General features: G+C 39.7%; 1 protein-coding gene across 6 annotated transcripts in view; it reads right to left on the bottom strand.

The window, feature by feature from the left end:
• SIMC1 (SUMO interacting motifs containing 1) overlaps positions 1–27677 on the bottom strand; it is a 97519-nt gene that overhangs the window by 43641 nt on the left and 26201 nt on the right. For 4 of the 6 annotated variants that reach the window (XM_073802815.1, XM_019942733.3, XM_073802814.1 and 1 more), the window contains exon 2: positions 568–2067. The exons of the other annotated variants lie outside the window; for them this stretch is intronic. In XM_073802815.1, the coding sequence (XP_073658916.1) occupies positions 568–2067 (1500 nt within the window). The remainder of the gene's footprint in view (positions 1–567; positions 2068–27677) is intronic. 6 annotated transcript variants of the gene reach the window in all.

Genomic DNA, 27677 nt, shown 5'->3' with positions numbered 1-27677 from the left:
GATGTGTAATGGAAAATAATCTGAACAAATATATAACTGAATCACTTTGCTGTATACCTGAAACTAAAACAATATTGTAAATCAACTTCAATTAAAAAAATCTTAAAATTGAATTTCCTCCCCCCAAGTTAGAGAGTAACAATTTTGAAGGTACCAAAGTGTCATGAGTATTATTATCTCTGTAATATGGAAGCTGTAATGAGGGCATCAGGAATTGAGGAAGGAAAGGCAGAGGAATTGAGAAGTATTTGATGAAGGCCTATGATGAGCCAGACACTCCAACAGGCACTTTACATATTATCTCCTTTAATGATACTGTGAAGTATGTTCTTATCTCCATTTTATAGATAGGTGAAGTGACTTCTTCAGTGCCAGATTTTAAGTGTGGGGCTGAATTTGTACCCAGATCTGATTCTACACTGAATGGTTCCACAGTGGGAGAAAGATAAAAATGTCTTAACTCAGCTGGGCCTGTCCTCTCATGCATGGACTCCTTGTAGCATACTAACGTCATGCTAGGCCTATACAAAGGACACCTGATCCCCAGGGGAAGACATGTTATCTCACCTCTCTTGTGTCTTTATCTGGTATTAGTGTCTGGAAGAAGAGGTGATGCACCGGAGGTCGTAAGAAGTACTTCAGTCTATGCAGGCATGGTCTGTTGTACAACCCACCTTGTGGTGTTCGTGCTTGCACCTGGGCAGATCTGGGGTTGACAGGCTCTGACAGTGATATCTCTTTTCTGGCTGGAGTTTCTGTGACAGAGAGCCAAGGAACTTTCTCTAAGGAAGTTTCAGACTGTGGGTTGGGAGAGCAGCTTGGAGAGGATGGAGCTGAGACATCCATAGGGGTGTCATGGTTCTGTACATCATTTTGCGGAGAGTCAGGCCTGAGTTTTGGTAAATGAGGCAAGTCTCTAAGTGTGTGTGGCATGTCTTCTGGCAAGCATGACATGTCCCCAGGTGAATGTAGCACATCTCCTGATAAGTGTGGGATTTCTCCAGGTGAATGTGGTACACTTCCTGGTGACGGTGGCGTGTCTCTTGGTGACTGTGGTACATTGGCTGGTGACTGTGACACATCTGCTGGTGACTGTAGGACATCAGCTGGTGACTGTGGCACATCTCTTAGTGACTGGGGCATGTCTCCTGATGATTGTGGCATGTCTCCTGATGATTGTAGCATATCTCCTGGTGACTGTGGCATGTCTTTCAGGTGTGCCACATCTTGTGGATACGTTATGTTTTGAGGTGGGCCTGGTACATCTTGAGGTAGGCCCAGTGAGTCTTGAGGTGGGCTTTGTGAGTGTTGAAGTTGCCATGATGAGTCTTGAGGTGGACTTGGCATATTCTGCTGAGCGCATGCCACATTCTGAGGGCATGGCACATCTTGAGGAGGGCATGGCCCTTCTTGAGGTGGGGGAGGCAAAGTTTGTAGTTGGCACTGCATGGTTTGTGATGGGCATGACAAGGCTCGTGGTGGGCATGAGGAGGCTCGTGGTGGACATGGTGAGGCTCGCAGTGGGCATGGCAAAGCTCTCAGTGGGCATGGCAAGGCTTGTGGAGGGCAAGGCACATCTTGCTGTGGGCATGGCAAGGGTGCCCTTTGATTGCTACGGCTACCATTATTGCTTGTTGCAGGGAGGGAGTGAATATCTGAAGATAGCTGTAGGCTTGCCAAGAAGCCGAGGTCACCTTTGAATATGGTTGAGCTACAATTCGGCTCTCCTGGATAAACAGAGCCCCCACTGATGGACACAGGGGGCTGGGGACCTTCAAATGCAGTTTCTTCCAAAAGGTCCAAATCCACAGGATCACTGTTAATGATTCTCCGTGCTGCAGGCCGAGAGCTTCTGTCTACCCGCCCTTCCATCACCTCTTTGCTGGAGAGGCTGGCACATGCTTGAAGACTGGCTGGCTCTTTCTGGGAAGGAGCAACGGGTTCTAGAGTCAAGTCAAGAGTGGCAATAGGTCTATTTTCTTCCTCAGATCCTGTTAGGTCAATCACACAGAGTCCATTGCGATCCTTTGCCCTTGGTCTGGTTTCTCTAGTTAAGTCAATGAAGTCCTGTTGAAGGATTGTGAGAAGATAAGAGGTCAAGTAGGGGTCTTAGCTTTATCTAAGAGGACTTAAAGCTTAGCTTTTAATGATAAAACTATTTTACTTTTTCAATTCACTGACAATTTATATATCTTTTTTTTTTTTTTTTTTTGCGGTACGCGGGCCTCTCACTGTTGTGGCCTCTCCCGTTGCAGAGCACAGGCTCCGGACGCGCAGGCTCAGCGGCCATGGCTCACGGGCCCAGCCGCTCCGTGGCATGTGGGATCTTCCCGGACTGGGGCACGAACCTGTGTCCCCTGCATCAGCAGGCGGACTCTCAACCACTGCGCCACCAGGGAAGCCCCTATATATCTTATATAACGTAAGTGTTAGTTTATTTCTTTTGGCCAAAATTTTCCTCTGTCAAAGCTGCCAATTTCTATACCTTCTTAAATTATCCAAATGCCACAAGCACATAACAGAGGACACAGGGGGAAATGTATTATGATCCAAGGTGGACAGGGGAGTAGTAGAGAAGATTTCAACCTTAAGTCAAAGTAAAAAGCAAACTTTGTTTGGAAAAGCAAATACACAGGATAAACTACAACAGAAGCTAAAGAAGGGAAACTAATACGAGAATCTACTTTGTGCTAAGAATGTGTTGAGTGCTTTCACACATCTTTAATTTTCACAATGACCCTGTCAGGAAGGCATTATCATCTCCATTATACAGATGGGGAAACTAGAGTTCAGAGGGGTTAGGTTATTTACCTATGGATTATACAGTTAGGTAGCAGAGACAGACATTCAAACCCAGGCCTGTTTCCTTCTTTCCCTGTTAGGGCCTAGGAATGTACAACTTCATTCAATGTATAGTCAGCCTATAGTCAGATATGGAGAATAATACACTAAGGGTTATAAAACTAACCATTCTAAGTGTGAGCCTAAATTAATTACAAAAAACCTCCTATATTCACCCCCATTCCTTGGCAAAATGATTAGGCAGTTCACAAAGCCTGATGATGCCAGCCAGAGGTACTGTAAACAACTTCTGTGTCATGAGCCAGGAAAAATATTGCTCTGCCTTCCAGGTGTCTCCTCACTTGGTTGGGTACCATTGCCACTGCTATGTCGGGTACTAATTGCTGGGCTAGCAATGCTCTTGCTGCTACTACAGCTACCGTGCTATTTCTTTTAATAGATGTGATGGTCACCACTGTCAACGGCACCAAAGCAGGACACAGGATCCTGGGTGGGTCAAGTGAGAAGCTGGAATGCACCTCATCTTGGAATAGGGATTGCTTGGTGAAACCTAATGCCTCATTCCTAAGAAGCAGCCATATAGTATCACTGCCTCTCTACTGCTAGCTGAACTCAACATAAATAGCTGCAAAGGTCTGAATTCAACTCCTATTCCATCACCAACTCCTAAAATGCAACATTACCATGTCTCTCTCACTTAAAACCCACCATATGAGCTACAGGATAAAGGGCAAATGCTTTAGTAAAGACTCATAAAGCCCTTCATAATTCAGCCTCTTCGTGATTACTCTCCTCCTCGTGTGCGCAAATCACACAGAACTACTTCAGATCCCCAAATGTGCCATGCTTTCTCAAGTATTTCTATCTTTATGTTTGCTTATGTTCTTTCTTTTGTCTGGAGTGATTATTATCCCTTTGATTGTTTGGAAGTTTCTTGTCTTTCAAGACTCAGCACAGATATCACTGTGTGCGAAAATTCTTCCAGATCACTTCTTGTCCCAAGTTAAATTATTAGTTTTCTCCCTTATATCCCCAATTCATCTGTACAAACCAAAAAGGTTTATCCCAAAGAATTTGATGTTTTTAAATGATATTGAAAATGGAAATAATTTTTTGTCATTTTCCAATTATTCATTGCTAGTATATAGAAATGCTGTTGATTTATGTATGTATATTATCCCTGTATCCTCTGACCTTGCTAAATTCACTTACTAGTTCAGGTAACTTTTTTTGTAGATTCCTTAGTGTTTTCCATATAAGAAATCATGTCTGCAAATAGAGGAGTTTTACTTCTTCCTTTTCAATCTGCATGCCTTTTATGTCTTTTTCTTAACTATTACAATGGCTAAAGCATCTAGTATAATTCTCAGCAGAAGTGCTGAAAGCAGACATCTGAGACTTTCATCATTAAGTATAACGTTAGCTGTGTTGTCTTCATAGATGCCCCATATCATGTTGAGAAAGTTCCCTTCTTCTCATTGTTTTCTCAGAGTTTAAAAAAATTTATTTATTTATTTATTTAGGCTGCACTGGGTCTTAGTTGCAACACACAGGATCTTTGTTGTGGCATGTTTAGTTGTGGCTTCTTAGTTGCAGCATGCATGTGGGATCTAGTTCCCTGACCAGGGATCGAACCCGGGCCCCCTGCATTGGGAGCATGGAGTTTTACCCACTGGACCACCAGGGAAGTCCCGTTTTCTGAGAGTTTTAATTGGAAATGGTTGTTAAATTTAGTCAAATGATTTTTCTGCACCTGTTGAGATATTTTATGATTTTCCTTTGTACTATTAATATCAAAAATTATATTAATTGATTTTCTAATGTTAAATTAATCCTACGGAAAACTCCACTGGTTATGATATATTATTTTTTTCTATATTGTTTTAATATATCAATATTTTGTTAAGAATTTTTGCATATTTATGAGGGATATTAGTTTACAGTTTTCTATTCTTGTAATTTCTTTTACTGGTTTTGCTATCAGAATAAAATTGGCCTCATAAAATGATTGGGAGCTATTCCCACCCCCTCTATTTAGGTTGTGTTGGATTGGTACCATATCTTTCTTCAATGTTTATAGAAATCACCAGTGAAGCTATCTGGGCCTGAAATTTGCTTTGTAGTTAAAATTTAGTAGACATAAGGCTATTTACATTTTCTACTTCTTGTGTTAGTTCTGTGACTTATGGATTTTGTTATTAAAATTATTAGCATAAAGTTGTTCACAACAGTCCTTTATTATCTTTCTAATTCTATATTCTGTATAGATTTATCCCCAATTTTCTTTTTTTATTCCCAGTATTGGTAATTTGTATCCTTTGCATTTTCTCCCCTGAACAGCCTAGCTAGAAGTTTATCAATTTGACTGATCTTTCCAAAGGACCAGATTTTTCATCCATTCCCTTTATTTCTATTGTTATCATTATTATTTCCTTCCTTCTATTTACTGTGGATTTAATTTGCCCTTCTTTTTCTAGCTTCTTAATGTGGAAGCTGATACCTTGATTTTCAAAATCTTTCTTTTCTAACATTAGCATTTAAAGCTAAAAATTTCCCCGTAAGTACTGCTTTAGCTTCATCCCACATTTTTTTTTTTTTTTTTTTTTTTGCGGTATGCAAGTCTCTCACTGTTGTGGCCTCTCCCGTTGCAGAGCACAGGCTCCGGACGTGCAGGCTCAGTGGCCATGGCTCACGGGCCCAGTCGCTCCGCGGTATGTGGGATCTTCCCAGACCGGGGCACGAACCCGTGTCCCCTGCATCGGCAGGCGGACTCTCAACCACTGCGCCACCAGAGAAGCCCCATCCCACAATTTTTAATACACAGTCACTTTATTATCATGTAGTTCAAGCTTACCTTCACCATAGTCAGAAAACAAACCCTGTAAGATTTCAATCTTTTGAAATACACTGAGACTTATTTTATGTCCTAACACATGGCCTACTTGCTGAATGTTCCTTGTACACTTGAAAAAAATGTGCATTCTGCAGCTGTTGGATATAAATGCCAATTAGGTCATGGCTGCTGATAGTAGCTTTTGGATCTTTGATTTTCTTCACCTTTGAGGGGATGCAGTTGTGCTATCAAGTACTGACAGAAGTGTATTAAAGTGTCCAGGGGAGAGACCTTCAAGATGGCGGAGGAGTAAGATGTGGAGCTCATCTTCCTCCCCATAAATACATCAGAAATACATCTAGATATGGAACAACTCATACAGAACACCTACTGAACGCTAGCAGAAGACCTCAGACCTCCCAAGAGGCAAGAAACTCCCCACGTACCTGGGTAGGGCAAAAGAAAAAAGAAAAAACAGAGACAAAAGAATAGGGACGGGACCTGCACCTCTGGGAGGGAGCTGTGAAGGAGGAAAAGTTTCCACATACTAGGAAGCCCCCTCACTGGTGGAGATGGGGGGTGGGTGGGTGGGGGAGCTTCGGAGCCAGAAGAGAGCGCAGCAACAGGGGTGCAGAGGGCAAAGTGGAGAGATTTCCGCACGGAGGATCACTGCCGACCAGCACTCACCAGCCTGAGAGGCTTGTCTGCTCACCTGCCAGGACGGGTGGGACTGGGAGCAGAGGCTCCGGCATAGGAGGTCAGATCCCAGGGAGAGGACTGGGGTTGGCTGCATGAACACAGGCTGAAGGGGTCTAGTGTGCCACAGCTAGCAGGGAGGGAGTCTGGGAAAAAGTCTGGAACTGCCTAAGAGGCAAGAGACCATTGTTTCAGGGTGCACGAGGAGAGGGGATTCAGAGCACCACCTAAACAAGTTCCAGAGATAGGCGCGAGCTGCGGCTATCAGGGTGGACACCAGAGATGGTTATGAAATGCTAAGGTGGCTACTGCAGCCACCAAGAAGCCTGTGTGCAAGCACAGGTCATTATCCACACCTCCCCTGCAGGGAGCCTGTGCAACCCGCCACTGCCAGGGTCCTGTGATCCAGGGACAACTTCCCCGGGAGAACACACGGCAAGCCTCAGGCTGTTGCAACATCATGCCAACCTCTGCCGCCACAGGCTCGCCCCGCATTCAGTACCCCTCCCTCCCCCGGGACTGAGTGAGCCAGAGGCCCCTAATCAGCTGCTCCTTTATCCTGTCTGGGTGGGAACAGATGCCCTCAGGCGACCTATACGCAGAGGTGGGGCCAGTTCCAAAGCTGAACCCCAGCAGCTGTTCGAACAAAGAAGAGAAAGGGAAATCTCTCCCAGCAGCCTCAGGAGCAGGGTATTAAATCTCCACAATCAACATGATGTACCCTGCATCTCTGGACTACCTGAATAGACAACGGATCACCCAAAATTGAGGTGGTGGACTTTGGAAGCAACTGTAGACTCAGGGTTTGCTTTCTGCATCTAATTTGTTTCTGGTTTTATGTTTATCTTAGTTTAGTATTTAGAGTTTATTATCATTAGTAGATTTGTTTATTGGTTTGGTTGCTCTCTTCCTTTTTATATATATGTATATATATATATATATATTTTTTTTTTTTCTCTTTTCATGAGTGTGTATGTGTATGCTTCTTTGTGTGATTTTGTCTGTATAGATTTGCTTTTACCATTTGTCCTAGGGTTCTGTCTGTCGGTTTTCTTTTTTTTTTTTAGTATAGTTTTTAGTGCTTGTTGTCATTGGTGGATTTGTTTTTTGGTTTGGCTGCTCTCTTCTTTATTTCTTTCTTTTTTTATTACTTTTTAATATTTTTATTTTTAATACTTATTTTTTATTTCAATAACTTTATTTTATTTTATCTCTCTCTCTCTCTCTCTTTCTCCTTTTTTTCTGAGCCATGTGGCTGACGGAGTCTTGGTGCTTCAGCTGGGTGTCAGGCCTGTGCCTCTGAGGTGGGAGAGCCGAGTTCAGGACATTGGTCCACCAGAGACCTCCTGGCTTCACGTAATATCAAATGGCAAAAGCTCTCCCAGAGATCTCCATCTAAACACTAAGACCCAGCTCCACTCAATGACCAGAGGGCTACAGTGCTGGACACCGTATGACAAACAACTAGCAAGACAGGAACAGAACCCCACCCATTAGCAGAGAGGCTGCCTAAAATCATAACAAGGTCACAGACCCCAAAACACATCACCAGACATGGTCTTGCCCACCAGAAAGACAAGATCCAGCCTCATGCACCAGAACACAGGCACGAGTCCCCGCCACCAGGAAGCTTACATAACCCACTGAACCAACCTTAGCCACTGGGGGCAGTAACCAAAAACAACAGGAACTACAAACCTGAAGCCTGCGAAAAGGAGACCCCCAAACACAGTAAGTTAAGCAAAATGAGAAGACAGAGACACACAGCAGATGAAGGAGCAAGGTAAAAACCCACCAGACCACAATAAATGAAATTAAAAATTCTCTAGAAGGAATCAATAGCAGAATAACTGAGGCAGAAGAACGGATAAGTGACCTGGAAGATAAAATAGTGGAAATAACTACTACAGAGCAGAATAAAGAAAAAAGAATGAAAAGAATTGAGGACAGTCTCAGAGACCTCTGAGACAACATTAAACACACCAATATTTGAATTATAAGGGTCCCAGAAGAAGAGCAAAAGAAAGGGACTGAGAAAATATTTCAAGACATTATAGTTGAAAACTTCCCTAATATGGGAAAGGAGTCAATCAAGTCCAGGAAGAGCAGAGAGTCCAATATAGGAAAAATCCAAGGAGAAATATGCCAAGACACACTAATCAAACTATCAAAAATTAAATACAAAGAAAAAATATTAAAAGCAGCAAGGGAATAACAACAAACAACATACAAGGGAATCCCCATAAGGTTAACAGCTGATCTATCAGCAGAAACTCTGCAAGCCAGAAGGGAGTGGCAGGACATATTTAAAGTGATGAAAGGGAAAAACCTACAACCAAGATTACTCTACCCAGCAAGGATCTCATTCAGATTCAACGGAGAAATTAAAACCTTTACAGACAAGCAAAAGCTAAGAGAATTCAGCACCACCAGACCAGATCTACAATGAATGCTAAAGGAACTTCTCTAGGCAGGAAACAAAGGAGAAGGAAAAGACCTAAGATAACAAACCCAAAACAAATAAGACAATGGTCACAGGAATATACATATCGATAATTACCTTAAATGTAAATGGATTAAATGCTCCAACCAAAAGACACAGACTGACTAAATGGATACAAAAACAAGACCCATATATATGCTGTCTATACGAGACCCACTTCAGACCTAGGGACACATACAGACTGAAAGTGAGGTCCTGAAAAAATATATGCCATGCAAATGGAAATCAAAAAAGCTGGAGTAGCAATTCTCGTATCAGACAAAATAGACATTAAAATAGACTATTACAACAGACAAAGAAGGACACTACATAATGATCAAGGAATCAATCCAAGAAGAAGATATAACAATTGTCAATATTTATGCACCCAACATAGGAGCACCTCAATACATAAGGCTAATGTTAACAGCCATAAGAGGGGAAATCGACAGTAACATAATCATAGTAGGGGATTTTAACACCCCACTTTCAACAATGGACAGATCGGGCTTCCCTGGTGGCGCAGTGGTTGAGAGTCCGCCTGGCGATGCAGGGGACACGGGTTCACGCCCCGGTCCGGGAAGGTCCCACATGCTGCGGAGTGGCTGGGCCCGTGAGCCATGGCCGCTGAGCCTGCGCGTCCGGAGCAATGGGAGAGGCCACAACAGTGAGAGGCCCACATACTGAAAAACAAAACAAAACAAAACAAAACAATGGACAGATCATCCAAAATGAAAATAAATAAGGAAACACAGCTTTAAATGATTAAACAATATTTAAGATGGACTTAATTGATATTTATAGGACATTCCATCCAAAAACAAGAGAATACACTTTCTTCTCAAGTGCTCATGGAACATTCTCCAGGATAGGTCATATATTAGTTCACAAATCAAGCCTTGGTAAAGTTAAGAAAATTGAAATCATATCAAGTATCTTTTCCAACCACAATGCTATGAGACTAGATATCAATTACAGGAAAAAATTTGTAAAAAATGCAAACCCATGGAGGCTAAACAATACACTACTAAATAACCAAAAGATCACTGAAGAAATCAAAGAGGAAATCAAAAAATACCTAGAAACAAATGACAATGAAAACACGATGACCCAAAACCAAGGGGATGCAGCAAAAGGAGTTTTAAGAGGGAAGTTTATAGCAATACAATCCTACCTCAACAAACAAGAAACATCTCAAATAAACAACCTAACCTTACACCTAAAGCAAGTAGAGAAAGAAGAACAAAAAAACCCCCCAAAGTTAGCAGAAGGAAAGAAATCATAAAGATCAGATCATAAATAAATGAAAAGGGAATGAAGGAAACGATAGCAGAGATAAATAAAACTAAAAGCTGGTTCTCTGAGAAGATAAACAAAATCAATAAACCATTAGCAAGACTCATCAAGAAAAAAAGGGAGGGCTTCCCTGGTGGCGCAGTGGTTGGGATTCTGCCTGCCGATGCAGGGGACGCAGGTTCATGCCCCGGTCCAGGAGGATCCCGCATGTCGTGGAGCGGCTGGGCCCATGGGCCGTGGCTGCTGGGCCTGCGCATCCGGAGCCTGTGCTCCGCAACGGGAGAGGCCACAGCAGTGAGAGGCCCGCATACCGCAAAATAAAAATAAAAAAAAAAAAAAAGAAGAAAAGGGAGAAGCCTCAAATAAATAGAATTAGAAATGAAAAGGTGAAGTAACACTGACACTGCAGAAATACAAAAGATCATGAGAGATTACTACAAGCAACTATATGCCAATAAAATGGACAACCTGGAAGAAATGGACAAATTCTTAGAAAAGCACAACCTTCTTAGACTGAACCAGGAAGAGATAGAAAATATAAACAGACCAATCACAAGCACTGAAATTGAGACTGTGATTAAAAATCTTCCCACAAACAAAAGCCCAGGACCAGATGGCTTCAAAGGCGAATTCTATCAAACATTTAGAGAAGAGCTAACACCTATCCTTCTCAAACTCTTCCAAAATATAGCAGAGGGAGGAACACTCCCAAACTCATTCTATGAGACCACCATCACCCTGATACCAAAACCAGACAAAGATGTCACAAAGAAAGAAAAGTGCCGGCCAATATCACTGGCGAACATAGATGCAAAAATCCTCAACCTAATACTAGCAAACAGAATCCAACAGCACATTAAGAGGATCATACACCATGAACAACTGGGGTTCATCCCAATAATGCAAGGATTCTTCAATATACGCAAATTAATCAGTGTGATAAGGCATATTAACAAACTGAAGGAGAAAATATTGATATTTATGAACATCATATGATCATCTCAATTGATGCAGAAAAAGCTTTCGACAAAATTCAACACCCATTTATTATAAAAACTCTCCAGAAAATAGGCATAGAGGGAACCTACCTCAATATCATAAAGGCCATATATCACAAACCCACAGCCAATATCGTTCTCAATGGTGAAAAACTGAAACCATTTCCTCTAAGATCAGGAACAAGACAAGGTTGCCCACTCTAACCACTATTATTCAACATAGTTCTGGAAGTTTTAGCCACAGCGATCAGAGAAGAAAAAGAAATAAAATGTATCCAAATCAGAAAAGAAGAAGTAAAACTGTCACTGTTTGCAGAGGACATGATACTATACATAGAGAATCCTAAAGATGCTACCACAAAACTACTAGAGCTAATCAATGAATTTGGTAAAGTAGCAGGATACAAAATTAATGCACAGAAACCTCTTGCATTCCTATACGCTAACCACAAAAAAATCTGGAGGAGAAACTAAGCAAACACTCCCATTTACCATTGCAACAAAAAGAATAAAATACCTAGGAATAAACCTACCTAAGGAGACAAAAGACCTGTATGCAGAAAAGTATAAGACACTGATGAAAGAAATTAAAGATGATACAAACAGATGGAGAGATATACCATGTTCTTGAATTGGAAGAATCAATATTGTGAAAATGACTATACTACCCAAAGCAATCTACAGATTCAATGCAATCCCTATCAAACTACCAATAGCATTTTTCACAGAACTAGAACAAAAAATTTCACAATTTGTATAGAAACACAAAATACCCCAAATAGCCAAAGCAATCATGAGAAAGAAAAACAGAGCTGGAGGAATCAGGTTCCCAGACTTCAGAATATAGTACAAAGCTACCGTAATCAAGACAGTATGGTACTGGCACAAAAACAGAAATCTAGATCAGCAGAACAGGACAGAAAGCCCAGAGATAAACCCACGCACATATGGTCACCTTATTTTTAATAAAGGAGGCAAGAATATTCAGTGGAGAAAAGACAGCCTCTTCAATAAGTGGTGTTGGGAAAACTGAAGAGCTACATGTAAAAGAATGAAATTAGAACACTCCCTAACACCATACACAAAGATAAACTTAAAATGGATTAAAGATCTAAATGTAAGGCCAGACACTATAAAACTCTTAGAGGGAAACATATGCAGAACACTCTATGACATAAATCACAGCAAGATTCTTTTTGACCCACCTCCTAGAGAAATGGAAATAAAAACAAAAATAAACAAATGGGACCTAATGAAACTTAAAAGCTTTTGCACAGCAAAGGAAACCATAAACAAGACAAAAAGACCACCCTCAGAATGGGAGAAAATATTTTCAAATGAAGCAACTGACAAAGGATTAATCTCCAAAATTTACAAGCAGCTCATGCAGCTCAATATCCAGAAAACAAACAACCGAATCCAAAAATGTGCAGAAGACATAAATAGACATTTCTCCAAAGAAGATATACAGATTGCCAACAAACCCGTGAAAGGATGCTCAACAAACCCATTAAAGGATGCATTTCTCAATCATTAGAGAAATGTAAATGAAAACTACAATGAGGTATCACCTCACACCAGTCAGAATGGCTATCATCAAAAAATCTAGAAACAGGGGCTTCCCTGGTGGTGCAGTGGTTGAAAGTCCGCCTGCCGATGCAGGGGATGCGGGTTCGTGCCCCAGCCCGGGAAGATCCCACATGCCGCGGAGCGGCTGGGCCCGTGAGCCGTGGCCGCTGGGCCTGCGCGTCCGGAGCCTGTGCTCCGCAACGGGAGAGGCCACAAAAGTGAGAGGCCCACGTACCAAAAAAAAAAAAAAAAAAATCTAGAAACAGTAAATGCTGGAGAGTGTGTGGAGAAAAGGGAACCCTCTTGCACTGTTGGTGGGAATGTAAATTGATATAGCCACTATGGAGAGCGGTATGGAGGTTCCTTAAAAAACTAAAAATAGAACTACCATATGGCCCAGTAATCCCACTACTGGGTCGTTTTCTCAGACGAGAAAACCATAATTCAAAGTCATGTAGCAAAATGTTCATTGCAGCTCTATTTACAATAGCCAGGACATGGAAGCAACCTCAGTGTTCATCGACAGATGAATTGATAAAGAACATGTATACATATATATACAATGGAATATTACTCAGCCATAAAAAGAAACGAAATTGAGTTATTTGTAGTGAGGTGGATGGACCTAGAGTCTGTCATACAGAGTGAAGTAAGTCAGAAAGAGAAAAACAAATAGCATATGCTAACACATATATATGGAATCTAAAAAAAACACAAAATGTTTCTGAAGAACCTAGAGGCAGAACAGGAATAAAGACGCAGACGTAGAGAATGGACTTGAGGACACAGGGTGGGGGAAGGGTAAGCTGGGACGAAGTGAGAGAGTGGCATGGACTTATATACACTACCAAATGTAAAACAGCTAGCTACTGGGAAGCAGCCACATAGCACAGGGACATCAGCTTGGTGCTTTGTGACCACCTAGAGGGGTGGCATAGGGAGGGTGATAGGAAGATTTAAGAGGGAGGAGATATGGGGATATATGTATATGTATAGCTCATTTACTTTGTTATAAAGCAGAAATTAACACACCATTGTAAAGCAATTATACTCCAATAAAGATGTTAAAAAAATAAAGTGTCCAACTATGATTGTGGCTTTGACCATTTCTCCTTTTCATTCAGTTAGTTTTTGCTTTGTGTCTTTTGAAATTCTGTTTATTAGGTGTATATACACTTTTAATTATTATACCTTCTTAATGTATTAACCCATTTATCATTATTAGGATTATCATTTATCCTTAGTCTCCAGCAATCCTCCTTGTACTGATGTCTATTTTTCTGTTATTAATAGAGCCAATTTAAATTTCTTATGCATACTGTTTGCATGGTGTATTTCTATCCTTCTGTTCTCCATGTACTTGTATCTTTGTATTTAAAGTGCATCTCATATAAATAGTTCATAGTTGTTACTGCTTTTTCGTCTGGTCTGACAAGCTCTGCCTTTTGATTCGTTTTGGGGTCATTTACACTTAATTGGTGATTTATTTGCTTTTATATCTATAATCATGCCATTTATTTCCTATTTTTCCTATCTGTTCATTGTTCTTCTGTTCCTCCTTTCCCACCCCACTTTGAATTAATCACATATATTTTTTGGAATTCCATTTTAATTCCTTTGTTGCTTTTCTAGCTATATATATATATTTTTTTTCTTTGCGGTACACGGGCCTCTCACTGTTGTGGCCTCTCCCATTGCGGAGCACAGGCTCCGGACGCGCAGGCTCAGCGGCCATGGTTCACAGGCCTAGCCACTCCGCAGTATGTGGGATCTTCCCGGACCGGGGCATGAACCCGTGTCCCCTGTATCGGCAGATGGACTCTCAACCAATGTGCCACCAGGGAAGCCCCTCTAGCTATATTTTTAAATTATATTTTTAGTGGTTACTCAGATGATTACAGTATGCAAATTCAACTAATCCAGTATACTTAGAAAATATATTAAAATACTTAAGGTAAAAATGTAGGAACCTTAAAAAATATCCCTCTTGCCTTGTGCCCCATTATTTTTGTTGTCATATATATTTTACATATATATATTATGAACTCATCAATATAGTATAACTATTTTATTTTCAGTTATTTGTCTTTTAAGGAAATTAATAGAAAATATTTTCTTTTTACACACATATTTACAAGTTCCAGTTCTCTTCATTCATTTTTGTAGATCCAAGTTTCCATTTGGTGTCATTCCCCTTCAGCTAAAATTTCTCATAGTGCAGGTCCGCTAGTGACAAATTCTTTTTCTGTTTATCTGAAAATGTCTTTGTTTTGTCCTTTTTAAAAAATTTTTTTGGTGGCGTTGGGTTTTTGTTGTTGCACACGGGCTTTCTCTAGTTTTGGTGAGCAGGGACTACTCTTCATTGTGGTGCATGGGCTTCTCATTGTGGTGGCTTCTCTTGTTGCGGAGCATGGGCTCTAGGTGCATGGGCTTCAGTAGTTGCAGCACGTGGGCTCAGCAGTTGCAGCATGCAGGCTCAGTAGTTGTGGCTTGCAGGCTCTAGAGCACAGGCTCAGTTGCTGTGGCACATGAGCTTAGTTGCGCCACAGCATGTGGGATGTTCCCGGACCAGGGATCGAACACTTGTGCCCTGCATTAGTAGGCGGATTCTTAACGACTGTGCCACCAGGGAACTCCTTGTCCTTAATTTTGAAGGACAACTTTCCCATATACAGAATCCTTGGCTAAAGGTTTCTTTTTTCCTTTATTTGGATATAAGGGAAATGTCAGTCCAATGTCTTTTAGCCTCCAGTTTCTGATAAGAAGTCCGTTGTGTTTTGGTTTTCTTTTTTGGCCACACTGCGTAGCTTGCGGGATCTTAGTTCCTCGACCAGAGAATAAACCTGTGCCCTTGGAAGTGAAACTGCAGAGTCCTAGCCACTGGACCACCAGGGGATTCCCAAGAAGTCTGTTGTTAATTGCATTGTGTGTCCTATATGCAACATATTTTTTTCTGGACAGTCAAGGAGTGGTTTTCTTTGTGTTCATCTTGCCTTGAGTCTGCTGTGCTTCGAGGATCTGTAACTTATTATTTTTTTCCCCACCAAATTTGAGAAAATTTCTGCCATTATTTCTTCAAAAAAATTTTATTACCCCCACCCCTCCTTTTAAGACTCTAATTACCCATATTTTGAATTATTTTATATTTCCCTACAGATCTCTGAGGCTCTGTTCAATTATTTCCATCTTTTCCCCCACTCTGTTCTTAAAATTGGGTGATTTCTATTGTTCTATCTCAAACATTGCTGTCACTCCTGCCCACCCCGACATCCTGTTTTCTTTTCTAATTTGCTGTTGAGCCCATCTAGTTATTTTAAAATTTTAGTTACTGTATTTTTAAACTCCCTAACTTTTTTTTTTTTTGCTTAAAATAACATAACTTTATTGTCTCACAGTTCTGAAGTCCAGAAGTCCAAAATCAAGGTGTCAGCAGGGCCATGCTCTCTCTGATGGCTGTAGGGGAGACTCCTTCCTTGGCTCTTCTAACTTCTGGGGTTTATTAGCAATCCTTGGCATTCCTTGGCTTGTAGATGTGTGTCTTCACATTATCTTGCCTCTGGACGTGTCTATCTCTATATCCAAATTTCCCCCTTTTAGAAAATGAATTTCTGCTGTTTATTGTCTCCATTTTCTCTGTTGAGATTTTCTACCTATTCATTCATTGATGCCATATTTTCTTTAATTGGATGAACATATTTATAATAAATATTTTGAAATTTTTTGTTAAATCCAACACTTAGGCTCAGAGTCAGTTTCTATTGACTGCCTACTTTTCCTCCCCGAGTATGGGTCACACTTCTGCTTCTTTACATGTCTAGTAATTTTTGGTTGAAAATTGAGTATTATAGGTAATACACATAATGATTTGATGGTTTTCTTACAAAAACTGTCTTTTCATTTTTGTTGTTGTTCTAGTAGATAGTTAATTTGCCTGAACTCAAACTGCAAGCTTTTTCTCCCTGGCACAATGTAGGTACTGACATCTTTGTTCTTATGGTTTCCAGGTGCTGCTCTTTCAACCTGGTGGTGGGCGGCAGGGTGGTTCTCTCTTGTGCCTGCCTAAATTTGGCTATCAGCCAAAGATTTGTGCAGATTTTACTCTCATTTTGGGGTTTGCCCTTCCTGTGATTCTCTTGATTCTGGGGATTAGGGATTGCTTCCCTAATTATTTGCTGCTCTGCCAACCTTGACCTCTATCCCCTGACATTTCAAAAGCATAAAATTTCAGCTTTCTGTCACCTAAGTGGCAAATGATTGCAGAATGCAGTTCGTTAAAAGAGCAGCAAATTCACAGATATTGCCCCGTGCAGCTATCTTTCAAGAGCATATTTCTCTCTAGTGTCTGCCTGATTTTTCCCTGGGCCATCAGGGAGTATTTTCGCAGGTAAAGTAGTTTCACAGATTGGAAGTACAATTCAACTGCCTTGCTCCACCTTGGAGAGAGTTTATTGCTTCCCTCTTTGATCACTCCGTAGCACTCTATACATACCAATATCACTTTAGTGCATATCACAGAGTACCTGCTTATCCTCTCCCCCGTTAGACGTAACTTATTTTTGTATCCTGTATCCTTGGTACCTGCATAGTATTTTGGACTCAACAAATGATAAATGAATAAATTTAATCTAATAACTGTTTATTTATCCTCTCATCTCATTGTCCTCTGATAGTCCTCCTAACTCCTAATTAAGTAGTTTGCTTTTCCATCACATATTACTCTAAGTTTTCACAGACAACAAATTATCTTTCTAATTTTAATAATTATGTCACCAGACAGAAATACAGATGACTAAGGCTCTCCAATAGTTTGTATCTGCAGAATGAAATATAGCAACAAGCCCATAAAGCCCTTGTCCACTCCATTAACCCTATTTTCCAAAACTAGATGCCTCACAACAACCCTGTGAGGTGAATATTATTCACATTTTATAGCTAAAGAAACTAAAACTCAGAAAGCAGAATAGTTTTCTTTTGGGTTTCTGGACTTGTTTAAATCAGAAGTCTCAAATTCACCTACACATGCCAAGGTGTTGGTCCAAGGCTTATTTCCTGATTATGGTGCTGAAAATGGTATTTGCTCTTCACTGCAGGTTCAGCTCATGGTTTTGGTTTTATTTTTCTCCTTGGAGAGTTCTGTTAATTCCTGCCAGCCCAGCAAGCAGGAAAAATTAGTTTCATTCAGGATCTAGTTGTTGTTGTTTTAGCAGAGAACCCTTTCAAGTCAGTCATACTGCTGAAGGCAGAAGTTCCTGGGTTCAGGCCTCTTTACAAGATCCCAGTATTAGTTGCTTATCTTTCCCACTAGGACTGAGTATAATGCCATAGTGACTGGCACAGCATCTGACAAATGGCAAAGTGCTCAAGTAACATCAACTGAATAAAAAAATAATAATTTTGAGGGGGAAAGCTGATCTTCCATACCTCACATAGAGAACTTCCACTCAAGAAGACTGAAAATAACAGAGATACTTCAGGTTTCTCTCCACCTATCACTCTTTTCCACAAAGAAAAAGGAATGGCATCATTATTTGGTGAATCTAGAACCAAGGGCTGAACCAGGAGCCCCCCTTCTTTGTTTTAAGCCCTCTACCCTAAAGATACTATCTGCTTTTTGCTTGGGTAAGTTTACCTTGAAGTTTGTTAGGTAGGAAGGGGTCAATGGGGTTTTAAGTTTAATTTATAGTTTTAGAAAGCCAAAATGGGGCTATAGATCCAGGAAGCTTACTCTAACTAGGCACTATTAGTAACATAGAATGTATTAGATCAATCTCCATCTATCTGACTTGTATATCCTTTTTCTGTCTCTATGGATTTGCCCATTCTGGACATTTCATATAAATGGAATAATAAATATGTGGCCTTTAATGCCTGGTTTCCTTAACTTAGAATTATGTTTTCAAGATTCCTCCATGTTTTTTAAAAAAAATATTTATTATTTATTTATTTTTGGCTGTGTCGGGTCTTAATTGCAGTATGGAGGATCTTTCATTGCAGTGTGAGGGCTTCTCTCTAGGGGCAGTGCGTGGGCTCCAGAGCATTCAGGCTCAGGAGTTAAGGTGCATGGACTCCAGAGCACGTGGGCTCCGTAGTTGCAGCACATGAGCTCTCTAGTTGTGGTGTGTGGGCTCAGTAGTTGTGGCTCACAGGCTTACTTGCCCCGTGGCATGTGGGATCTTAGTTCCCCGACCAGGGACTGAATCCATGTACCCTGCACTGGAAGGTGTTTTTTTTTAATTTTTATTTATTTTTTTATACAGCAGGTTCTTATTAGTTATGCATTTTATACATATTAGTCTATACATGTCAATCCCAATCTCTCAATTCATCACACCACCACACCCAGCCCCCGCCACTTTCCCTCCTTGGTGTCCATACGTTTGTTCTCTACATCTGTGTCTCAATTTCTGTCCTGCAAACCAGTTCATCTGTACCATTTTTCTAAGTTCCACATATATGCGTTAATATACAATATTGGTTTTTCTCTTTCTGACTCACTTCATGCTGTATGACAGTCTCTAGATTCACCCACATCTCTAAAAATGACCTAATTTCGTTCCTTTTTATGGCTGAGTAATATTCCATTGTATATATATACCACATCTTCTTTAACCATTTGTCTGCCGATGGGCATTTAGGTTGCTTCCATGACCTGGCTATTGTAAATAGTGCTGAACTGAACATTGGTGTGCATGTGTCTTTTTGAATTACAGTTTTCTCTGGGTATATGCCCAGTAGTGGGATTGCTGGGTCATATGGAAATTCTATTTTTAATTTTTTAAGGAAACTCCATACTGTTCTCCATAGTGGCTGTATCAATTTACACTCCCACCAACAGTGCAAGAGGGTTCTCTTTCCTACACACCCTCTCCAGCATTTATTGTTTGTAGATTTTCTGATGATGCCCACTCTAACTGGTGTGAGGTGATACCTCATTGTAGTTTTGATTTGCATTTCTCTAATAATTAGTGATGTCGAGCAGCTTTTCATGTGTTTCTTGGCCATCTGTATGTCTTATTTGGAGAAATGTCTATTTAGGTGTTCTGCCCATTTTTGGATTGGGTTGTTTGTTTTTTTAATATTGAGCTGCATGAGCTGTTTATACATTTTGGAGATTAATCTTTGTCTGGTTTTGGTATCAGGGTGATGGTGGCCTCATAGAATGGGTTTGGGAGTGTTCCTTCCCCTGCAAGTTTTTGGAAGAGTTTGAGAAGGATGGGTGTTAGCTCTTTGCTAAATGTTTGATAGAATTCACCTGTGAAGCCATCTGGTCCTGGACTTTTGTTTGTTGGAAAATTTTTAATCACAGTTTCAATTTCATTGCTTGTGATTGGTCTGTTCATATTTTCTATTCCTTTCTGGTTCAGTATTGGAAGGTTATACCTTTCTAAGAATTTGTCCATTTTTTCCAGGTTGTCCATTTTATTGGCATAGAGTTGCTTGTACTGGTCTCATAGGATGCTTTGTATTTCTGTGGTGTCTGTTGTAACTTCTCCTTTTTCATTTCTAATTTTATTGATTTGAGTCCTCTCCCTCCTTTTCTTGATGAGTCTGGCTAATGGTTTATCAATTTTGTTTATCTTCTCAAAGAACCAGCTTTTAGTTTTATTGATCTTTGCTATTGTTTTGTTTCTATTTCATTTATTTCTGCTCTGATCTTTATTTCTTTCCTTCTGCTAAGTTTGGGTTTTGTTTGTTCTTCTTTCTCTAGTTCCTTTAGGTGTAAGGTTAGATTGTTCATTTGAGATTTTGCTTGTTTCTTGAGGTAGGCTTGTATTGCTATAAACTTCCCTCTTAGAACTGCTTTTGTTGCATCCCATAGGTTTTGGATTGTCCTGTTTTCATTGTCATGTTTTGATTTCCTCTTTGATTTCTTCAGTGATCTCTTGGTTATTTAGTAACGTATTGTTTAGCCTCCATGTGTTTGTGTTTTTTACGTTTTTTCTCTGTAATTGATTTCTAATCTCATAGCATTGTGGTCAGAAAAGATGCTTAATATGCTTTCAATTTTCTTAAATTTACTGAGGCTTGATTTGTGACCCAAGATGTGATCTATCCTGGAGAATCTTCCATGTGCACTTGAGAAGAAAGTGTAATCTGCTGTTTTTGGATGGAATGTCCTATAAATATCAATTAAAGCTATCTGGTCTATTGTGTCATTTAAAGCTTCTGTTTCCTTATTAATTTTCTGTTTGGATGATCTGTCCATTGGTGTAAGTGAGGTGTTAAAGTTCCCCACTATTATTCTGTTACTGTCAATTTCCTTTTATAGGTGGTAGCAGTTGCCTTATGTATTGAGGTGCTCCTATTTTGGGTACATATACATTTATTATTGTTATATCTTCTTCTTGGACTGATCCCTTGATCATTATGTAGTGTTCTTCCTTGTCTCTTGTAACATTGTTTATTTTAACGTCTATTTTATCTGATATGAGTATTGCTACTCCAGCTTTCTTTTGATTTCCATTTGCATGGAATATCTTTTTCCATCCCCTCACTTTCAGTCTGTATGTGTCCCTAGGTCTGAAGTGGGTCTCTTGTAGACAGCATATATATGGGTCTCGTTTTTGTATCCATTCAGCGATCCTGTGTCTTTTGGTTGGAGCATTTAATCCACTCACGTTTAAGGTAATTATCGATATGTATGTTCCTACTACCATTTTCTTAATTGTTTTGGGTTTGTTTTTGTAGGTCCTCTTCTTCTCTTGTGTTTCCCACTTAGAGAAGTTCCTTTAGCATTCGTTGTAGAGCTGGTTTGGTGGTGCTGAATTCTCTTAGCATTTGCTTGTCTGTTAAGCTTTTGATTTCTCCATCGAATCCGAATGAGATCCTTGCTGGGCAATCTTGGTTGTACGTTCTTCCCTTTCATCACTTTAAGTATATCATGCCACTCCCTTCTGGCTTGTAGAGTTTCTGCTGACAAATCAGCTCTTAACCTTATGGGAGTTCCCTTGTATGTTATTTGTAATTTTTCCATTGCTGCTTTCAGTAATCTTTCTTTGTCTTTAATTTTTGCCAATTTGATTACTATGTGTCTCGGCGTGTTTCTCCTTGGGTTTATCCTGTATGGGACTTTCTGGCTTCCTGGACTTGGGTGGCTATTTCCTTTCCCATTCTCCGGTCCTTTCTCTCTCTCTCTCCTTCTGGCACCCCTATAATGTCAATGTTGTTGCGTTTAATGCTGTTCCAGAGGTCTTTTAGGCTGTCTTCATTTCTTTTCATTCTTTTTTCTTTCTTCTGTTCCACAGTAGTGAATTCCACCATTCTCTCTTCCAGGTCACTTATCCGTTCTTCTGCTTCAGTTATCCTGCTATTGAGTCCTTCTAGTATATTTTTCATTTCAGTTACTGTATCGTTCCTCTCTGTTTGTTTGTCCTTTAATTCTTCTAGGTCTTTGTTAAACATTTCTTGCATCTTCTTGATCTTTGCCTCCATTCTTTTTCCGAGGTCCTGGATCATCTGCACTATCATTATTCTGAATTTCTTTTCTGGAAGGTTGCCTATCTCCTTCATTTAGTTGTTTTTCTGGGGTTTTATCTTTTTCCTTCATCTGGTACATAGCCCTCTGCCTTTTCACCTTGTCTATCTTGTGAATGTGGTTTTTGTTCCATAGGCTGCAGGATTGTAGTTCTTCTTGCTTCTGCTGTCTGCTCTCTGTTGGATCAGAAGGTGGATTCTTAACTACTGGACCACCAGGGAAGTGTCCCCAACATTCATCCATGTTGTTATTGGTATTTCATTCCTTTTTGTGGATCTGTTGTATGGCAATAGCACTATTCTTTATTCATTCACCAGCTGATAGACATTTGGGGTGTTTCCACTTACTGGCTATTATGAATAATACTATGAACATCTGTAGACAAGTTTTTGTGTGTTTTGTGTTTTGTTTTCAGTTTTATTGGGTATATGCCTGGAAATGCAAATGCTGGGTCATCAGGTAAGTTCATGTTTGACTTTATAAGAAACTGTCAATGTTTTCTAGAGTGGCCATATTATTTTACATTACTACCAGCAATGCACAAGTGTTTCAGTTTCTCTGCATCCTTGCCAGCATTTGGAATTGACACCATCTTATTTTGGCCATTCTGATAGGACTGTAATGATAGCTCATTATGATTTTAATTGTATTTTCTTAATGGCAAATGATGTTGAACTTTTCATGAAAATACTTGCTGCGCATATATCGTCTGTCCATATTCTAATTGGAATGTTTGTTTTCTTAGTATTAAGGTTAAAGTATACTATATGTACCTAGATAAGTCTTTTTGTGATATACGTTATTTGTAAATCTTTTCTCCTGGTGTATAGTTTGCCTTTTCATTTTAACAGCGTCTTTCACAGAGCAAAGTTTTAATCAATTAATTGATTTTTAATCAATTAATTGATTTTTTACATTTTATTTTAAGAGTATAATTGATTTACAATGTTGTGTTAGTTTCTGGTGTACAGCAAACTGATTCAGTTATACATATACATATATCCATTCTTTATCAGATTCTTTTCCCATAAAGATTCTTACAGAATAGTGAGTAGAGTTCCTTGTAGTATGCAGTCGTTTTAATCTATTTTTTCGTAATTAATTAATTTTTGGCTGAGTTGGGTCTTTGTTGCTGCGTGTGGGCTTTCTCTAATTGTGGCAAGTGGGGGCTACTGTTCATTGCGGTGTGCAGGATTCTCATTATTTCAGTGGCTTCTCTCGTGGAGCATGGGCTCTAGGCGTGTGGGCTTCAGTAGTTGTAGCTCGCAGGCTCTAGAGTGCAGGCTCAGTAGTTGTGGTACATGGGTTTAGTTGCTCTGTGGCGTGTGGGATCTTCCTGAACCAGGGCTCGAATCTGTGTCCCTTGCATTGGCAGGCAGATTTTTAACCACTGTGCCCCCAGGGAAGCACTGATTATCTACTTTATATATAGTAGCGTGTATATGTTAATCTCAAACTCCTAATTTTTCCCTCTCCGTCACCTTTCCCCTTCGATAACCGTAAGTTTGTTTTAGAAGTCTGTGAGTCTGTTTCTGTTTTGTAAATAAGTTCACGTGTAACATTTTTTAGATTCCACAAATAACTGATATTATATGATATTTGTCTTTCTTTGTCTGACTTATTACTTCACTTAGTATGATAATCTCTAGGTCCATCCATGTTGCTGCAAATGGCATTATTTCATTCTTTTTGCAGTACACGGGCCTCTCACTGCCGTAGCCTCTCCTGTTGCGGAGCACAGGCTCAGGACGCGCAGGCTCAGCGGCCATGGCTCACGGCCCGAGCTGCTCCGCGGCATGTGGGATCTTCCCGGACTGGGGCACGAACCCGTGTCCCCTGCATCAGCAGGCGGACTCTCAACCACTGCGCCACCAGGGAAGCCCCTATTTCATTCTTTTTAATGGCTGAGTAATATTCCATTGTATATATGTACCACATCTCCTTTATCCATTCCTCTGTCAGTGGACATTTAGGTTGCTTCCATGTCTTGGCTATTGTAAATAGTGGTGCAATGAACACCGGGGTGCATGTATCTTTTTGAAGTATAGTTTTCTCCAGATATATGCCCAGGAGTGGGATTGCTGGAACATATGGTAACTCTATATTTAGTTTTTTAAGGAACGTCCATACTGTTCTCCATAATGGTTATACCAATTTACATTCCCACCAACAGGGTAGGAAGGTTCCATTTTCTCCACACCCTCTCCATTATTTATTATTTATAATTTATTTATCATTATTATTATTTATCATTATTATTTATCATTATTTATTTATTATTTATCATTTATCATTATTTATTATTTATCATTATTACTTAAATTTATTTATATATCTTTGGCTGCACTGAGTCTTTGTTGCTGCATGTGGGCTTTCTTTAGTTGCGGCAAGCGGGGGCTACTCTTTGTTGCGGTGCACGGGCTTCTCATTGTGGTGGCTTCTTTTGTTGTGGAGCACAGGCTGTAGGAGCACGGGCCTCAGTAGGTGTGGCACACAGGCTCAGTAGTTGTGGCTTTGGGGCTCTAGAATGCAGGCTCAGTAGTTGTGGCACATCGGCTTGGTTGCTCCACAGCATGTGGCATCTTCCTCAACCAGGGCTCGAACCCGTGTCCCCTGAATTGGCAGGCGGATCCTTAACCACTGCATTAAGTCCCTGCAGAATTTATTGTTTGTAGACTTTTTGATGATGGCCATTCTGACCGGTGTGAGGTGATACCTCATTGTAGTTTTGATTTGCATTTCTATAATAATTAGTGATGCTGAGTATGTTTTCATGTGCTTTTTGGTCATTTGTATGGCTTCTTTGGAGAAATGTCTATTTAGAGCTTCTGCCAATTTTATGATTGGGTTGTTTGTGTTTTTCAGATTGAGCTGCATGAGTGGTTTGTATATTTTAGAGATTAATCCCTTGTTGGTCACTTCCTTTCCAAATATTTCTCCCATTCTGTGGGTTGTCTTTTTGTTTTGTTTATGGTTTCCATTCTGCAAAAGCTTTTAAGTTTAATTAGGATCCATTTGTTTTTGTTTTTATCTTTGCTACTCTAGGATGTGGATCCAAAAAGATATTGCTGTGATTTATGTCAAAGAGTGTTTTGCCTATGTCTTCCTCTAAGAGTTTTATAGTATCTGGTCTTACATTTAGGTCTTTAATCCATTTTGAGTTTATTTTTGTGTATGGTGTTAGAGAGTGTTCTAATTTCTTTACATGTAGCTGTCCAGTTTTCCCAGCACCACTTATTGAAGAGACTGTCTTTTCTCTATTCCTTGCCTCCTTTGTCATAGATTAGTTGACCATAGGTGTGTGGGTTTATCTCTGGGTTTTCTATCCTGTTCCATTGGTCTATATTTCTGGTTTTGTGCCAGTACCATATTGTCTTGATTACTGTAGCTTTGTAGTATAGTCTGAAGTCAGGGAGTCTGACTGCTCCAGCTCCGCTTTTTTCCCTCAAGACTGCTTTGGCTATTCGGGGTCTTTAGTGTCTCCATACAAATTTTAAGATTTTTTGTTCTAGTTCTGTAAAAACTGCCATTGGTAATTTGATAGGGATTGCACTGAATCTGTAGATTGCTTTGGGTGGTATAATCATTTTCACAACGTTGATTCCTCCAATCCAAGAACATGGTATATCTCTCCATCTGTTTGTATCATCTTTAATTTCTTTCATCAGTGTCTTATACTTTTCTGCATACAGGTCTTTTGTCTCCTTAGGTAGGTTTATTCCTAGGTATTTTATTCTTTTTGTTGCAATGGTAAATAGGAGTGTTTCCTTAATTTTTCTTTCAGATTTTTTGTGGTTAGCATATAGGAATGCAAGAGAGTTCTGTGCATTAATTTTGTAACCTGCTACTTTACCAGATTCATTGATTAGCTCTAGTAGTTTTGTGGTAGCATCTTTAGGATTCTCTATGTATAGTTTCATGTCCTCTGCAAACAGTGACAGTTTTACTTCTTTTCTGATTTGGATACATTTTATTTCTTTTTCTTCTCTGATCGCTGTGGCTAAAACTTCCAGAACTATGTTGAATAATAGTGGTTAGAGTGGGCAACCTTGTCTTGTTCCTGATCTTAGAGGAAATGGTTTCAGTTTTTCACCATTGAGAACGATATTGGCTGTGGGTTTGTGATATATGGCCTTTATGATATTGAGGTAGGTTCCCTCTATGCCTACTTTCTGGAGAGTTTTATAATAAATGGGTGTTGAATTTTGTCGAAAGCTTTTTCTTCATCAATTGAGATGATCATATGGTTTTTCTCCTTCAATATGTTAATATGGTTTATCACATTGATTGATTTGCATATCCTGAAGAATCCTTGCATTCCTGGGATAAACCTCAGTTGATTGTGGTGTATGATCCTTTTAATGTGCTGTTGGATTCTGTTTGCTAGTATTTTGGTGAGGATTTCTGCATCTATGTTCATCAGTGATATTGGCCTGTAATTTTCTTTTTTGTGGTATCTTTGTCTGGTTTGGTATCAAGGTGATGGTGGCCTCATAGAATGAGTTTGGGAGTGTTCCTTCCTCTGCAATTTTTTGGAATACTTTCAGAAGAATAGGTGTTAACTCCTCTCTAAATGTTTGACAAAATTTGCCTGTGAAGCCATCTGGCCCTGGAGTTTTGTTTGTTGGAAGTTTTAAAATCACAGTTTCAATTTCAGTACTTGTGATTGGTCTCTTCATATTTTCATTTCTTTCTGGTTCAGTCTTGGAAGATTGTACCTTTCTAAGAATTTATCCATTTCTTCTAGGTTGTCCATTTTATTGGCATACAGTTGTTTGCATCAGTCTCTATGATCCTTTGCATTTCTGTGGTGTCAGCTGTAACTTTTCCTTTTTCATCTCTACTTTTACTGATTTGAGCCCTCTCCCTTTTTTTCTTGAGTCTGGCTAAAGGTTTACCAATTTTGTTTATTTTTTCAAAGAACCAGCTTTTAGTTTCATTGATCTTTTCTTTTGTTTTCTTCATCTCTCATTTATTTCTACTCTGATCTTTATCATTTCTTTCCTTTTGCTAACTTTGGGTTTTGTTTGTTCTCCTTTCTCTAGTTGCTTTAGGTGTAAGGTTAGGTTGTTTATTTTAGATTTTTCTTGTTTCCTGAGGTAAGCTTGTATTGCTATAAACTTCCCTCTTAGAACTGATTTCCTGCATCCCATAGGTTTTGGATCATTGTGTTTTCGCTTACATCTCTAGGTATTTTTTGATTTCTTCAGTGATCCATTGGTTGTTTAGTAACATGTTGTTTAGTTTTTTACAGTTTTGTGTTTGTGTTTTTTACAGTTTTTTTTTTTCTTGTAGTTGATTTCTAATCTCACGGCGTTGTGGTCAGAGAAGATGCTCGATGTGACTTCACATTGCTTAGATTTACCAAGGCATGCTTTGTGGCCCAGCAATGTGATCTATCTTGGAGAATGTTTCATGTGCACTTGAGGAGAATGTGTATTTTGCTGTTTTCAGATGGAATGTTCTATAAATATGAATTAAGTACATCTGGTCTAACGTGTCATTTAAGGCCTGTGCTTACTTATT

This window comes from Tursiops truncatus, chromosome 3 (genome assembly GCF_011762595.2).
Source record: "Tursiops truncatus isolate mTurTru1 chromosome 3, mTurTru1.mat.Y, whole genome shotgun sequence".
Taxonomy (NCBI): Eukaryota; Metazoa; Chordata; class Mammalia; order Artiodactyla; family Delphinidae; genus Tursiops; species Tursiops truncatus.
The sequence above is the reverse complement of the archived record's forward strand: the minus strand, read 5'-3'. Positions and strand labels throughout refer to the sequence as shown.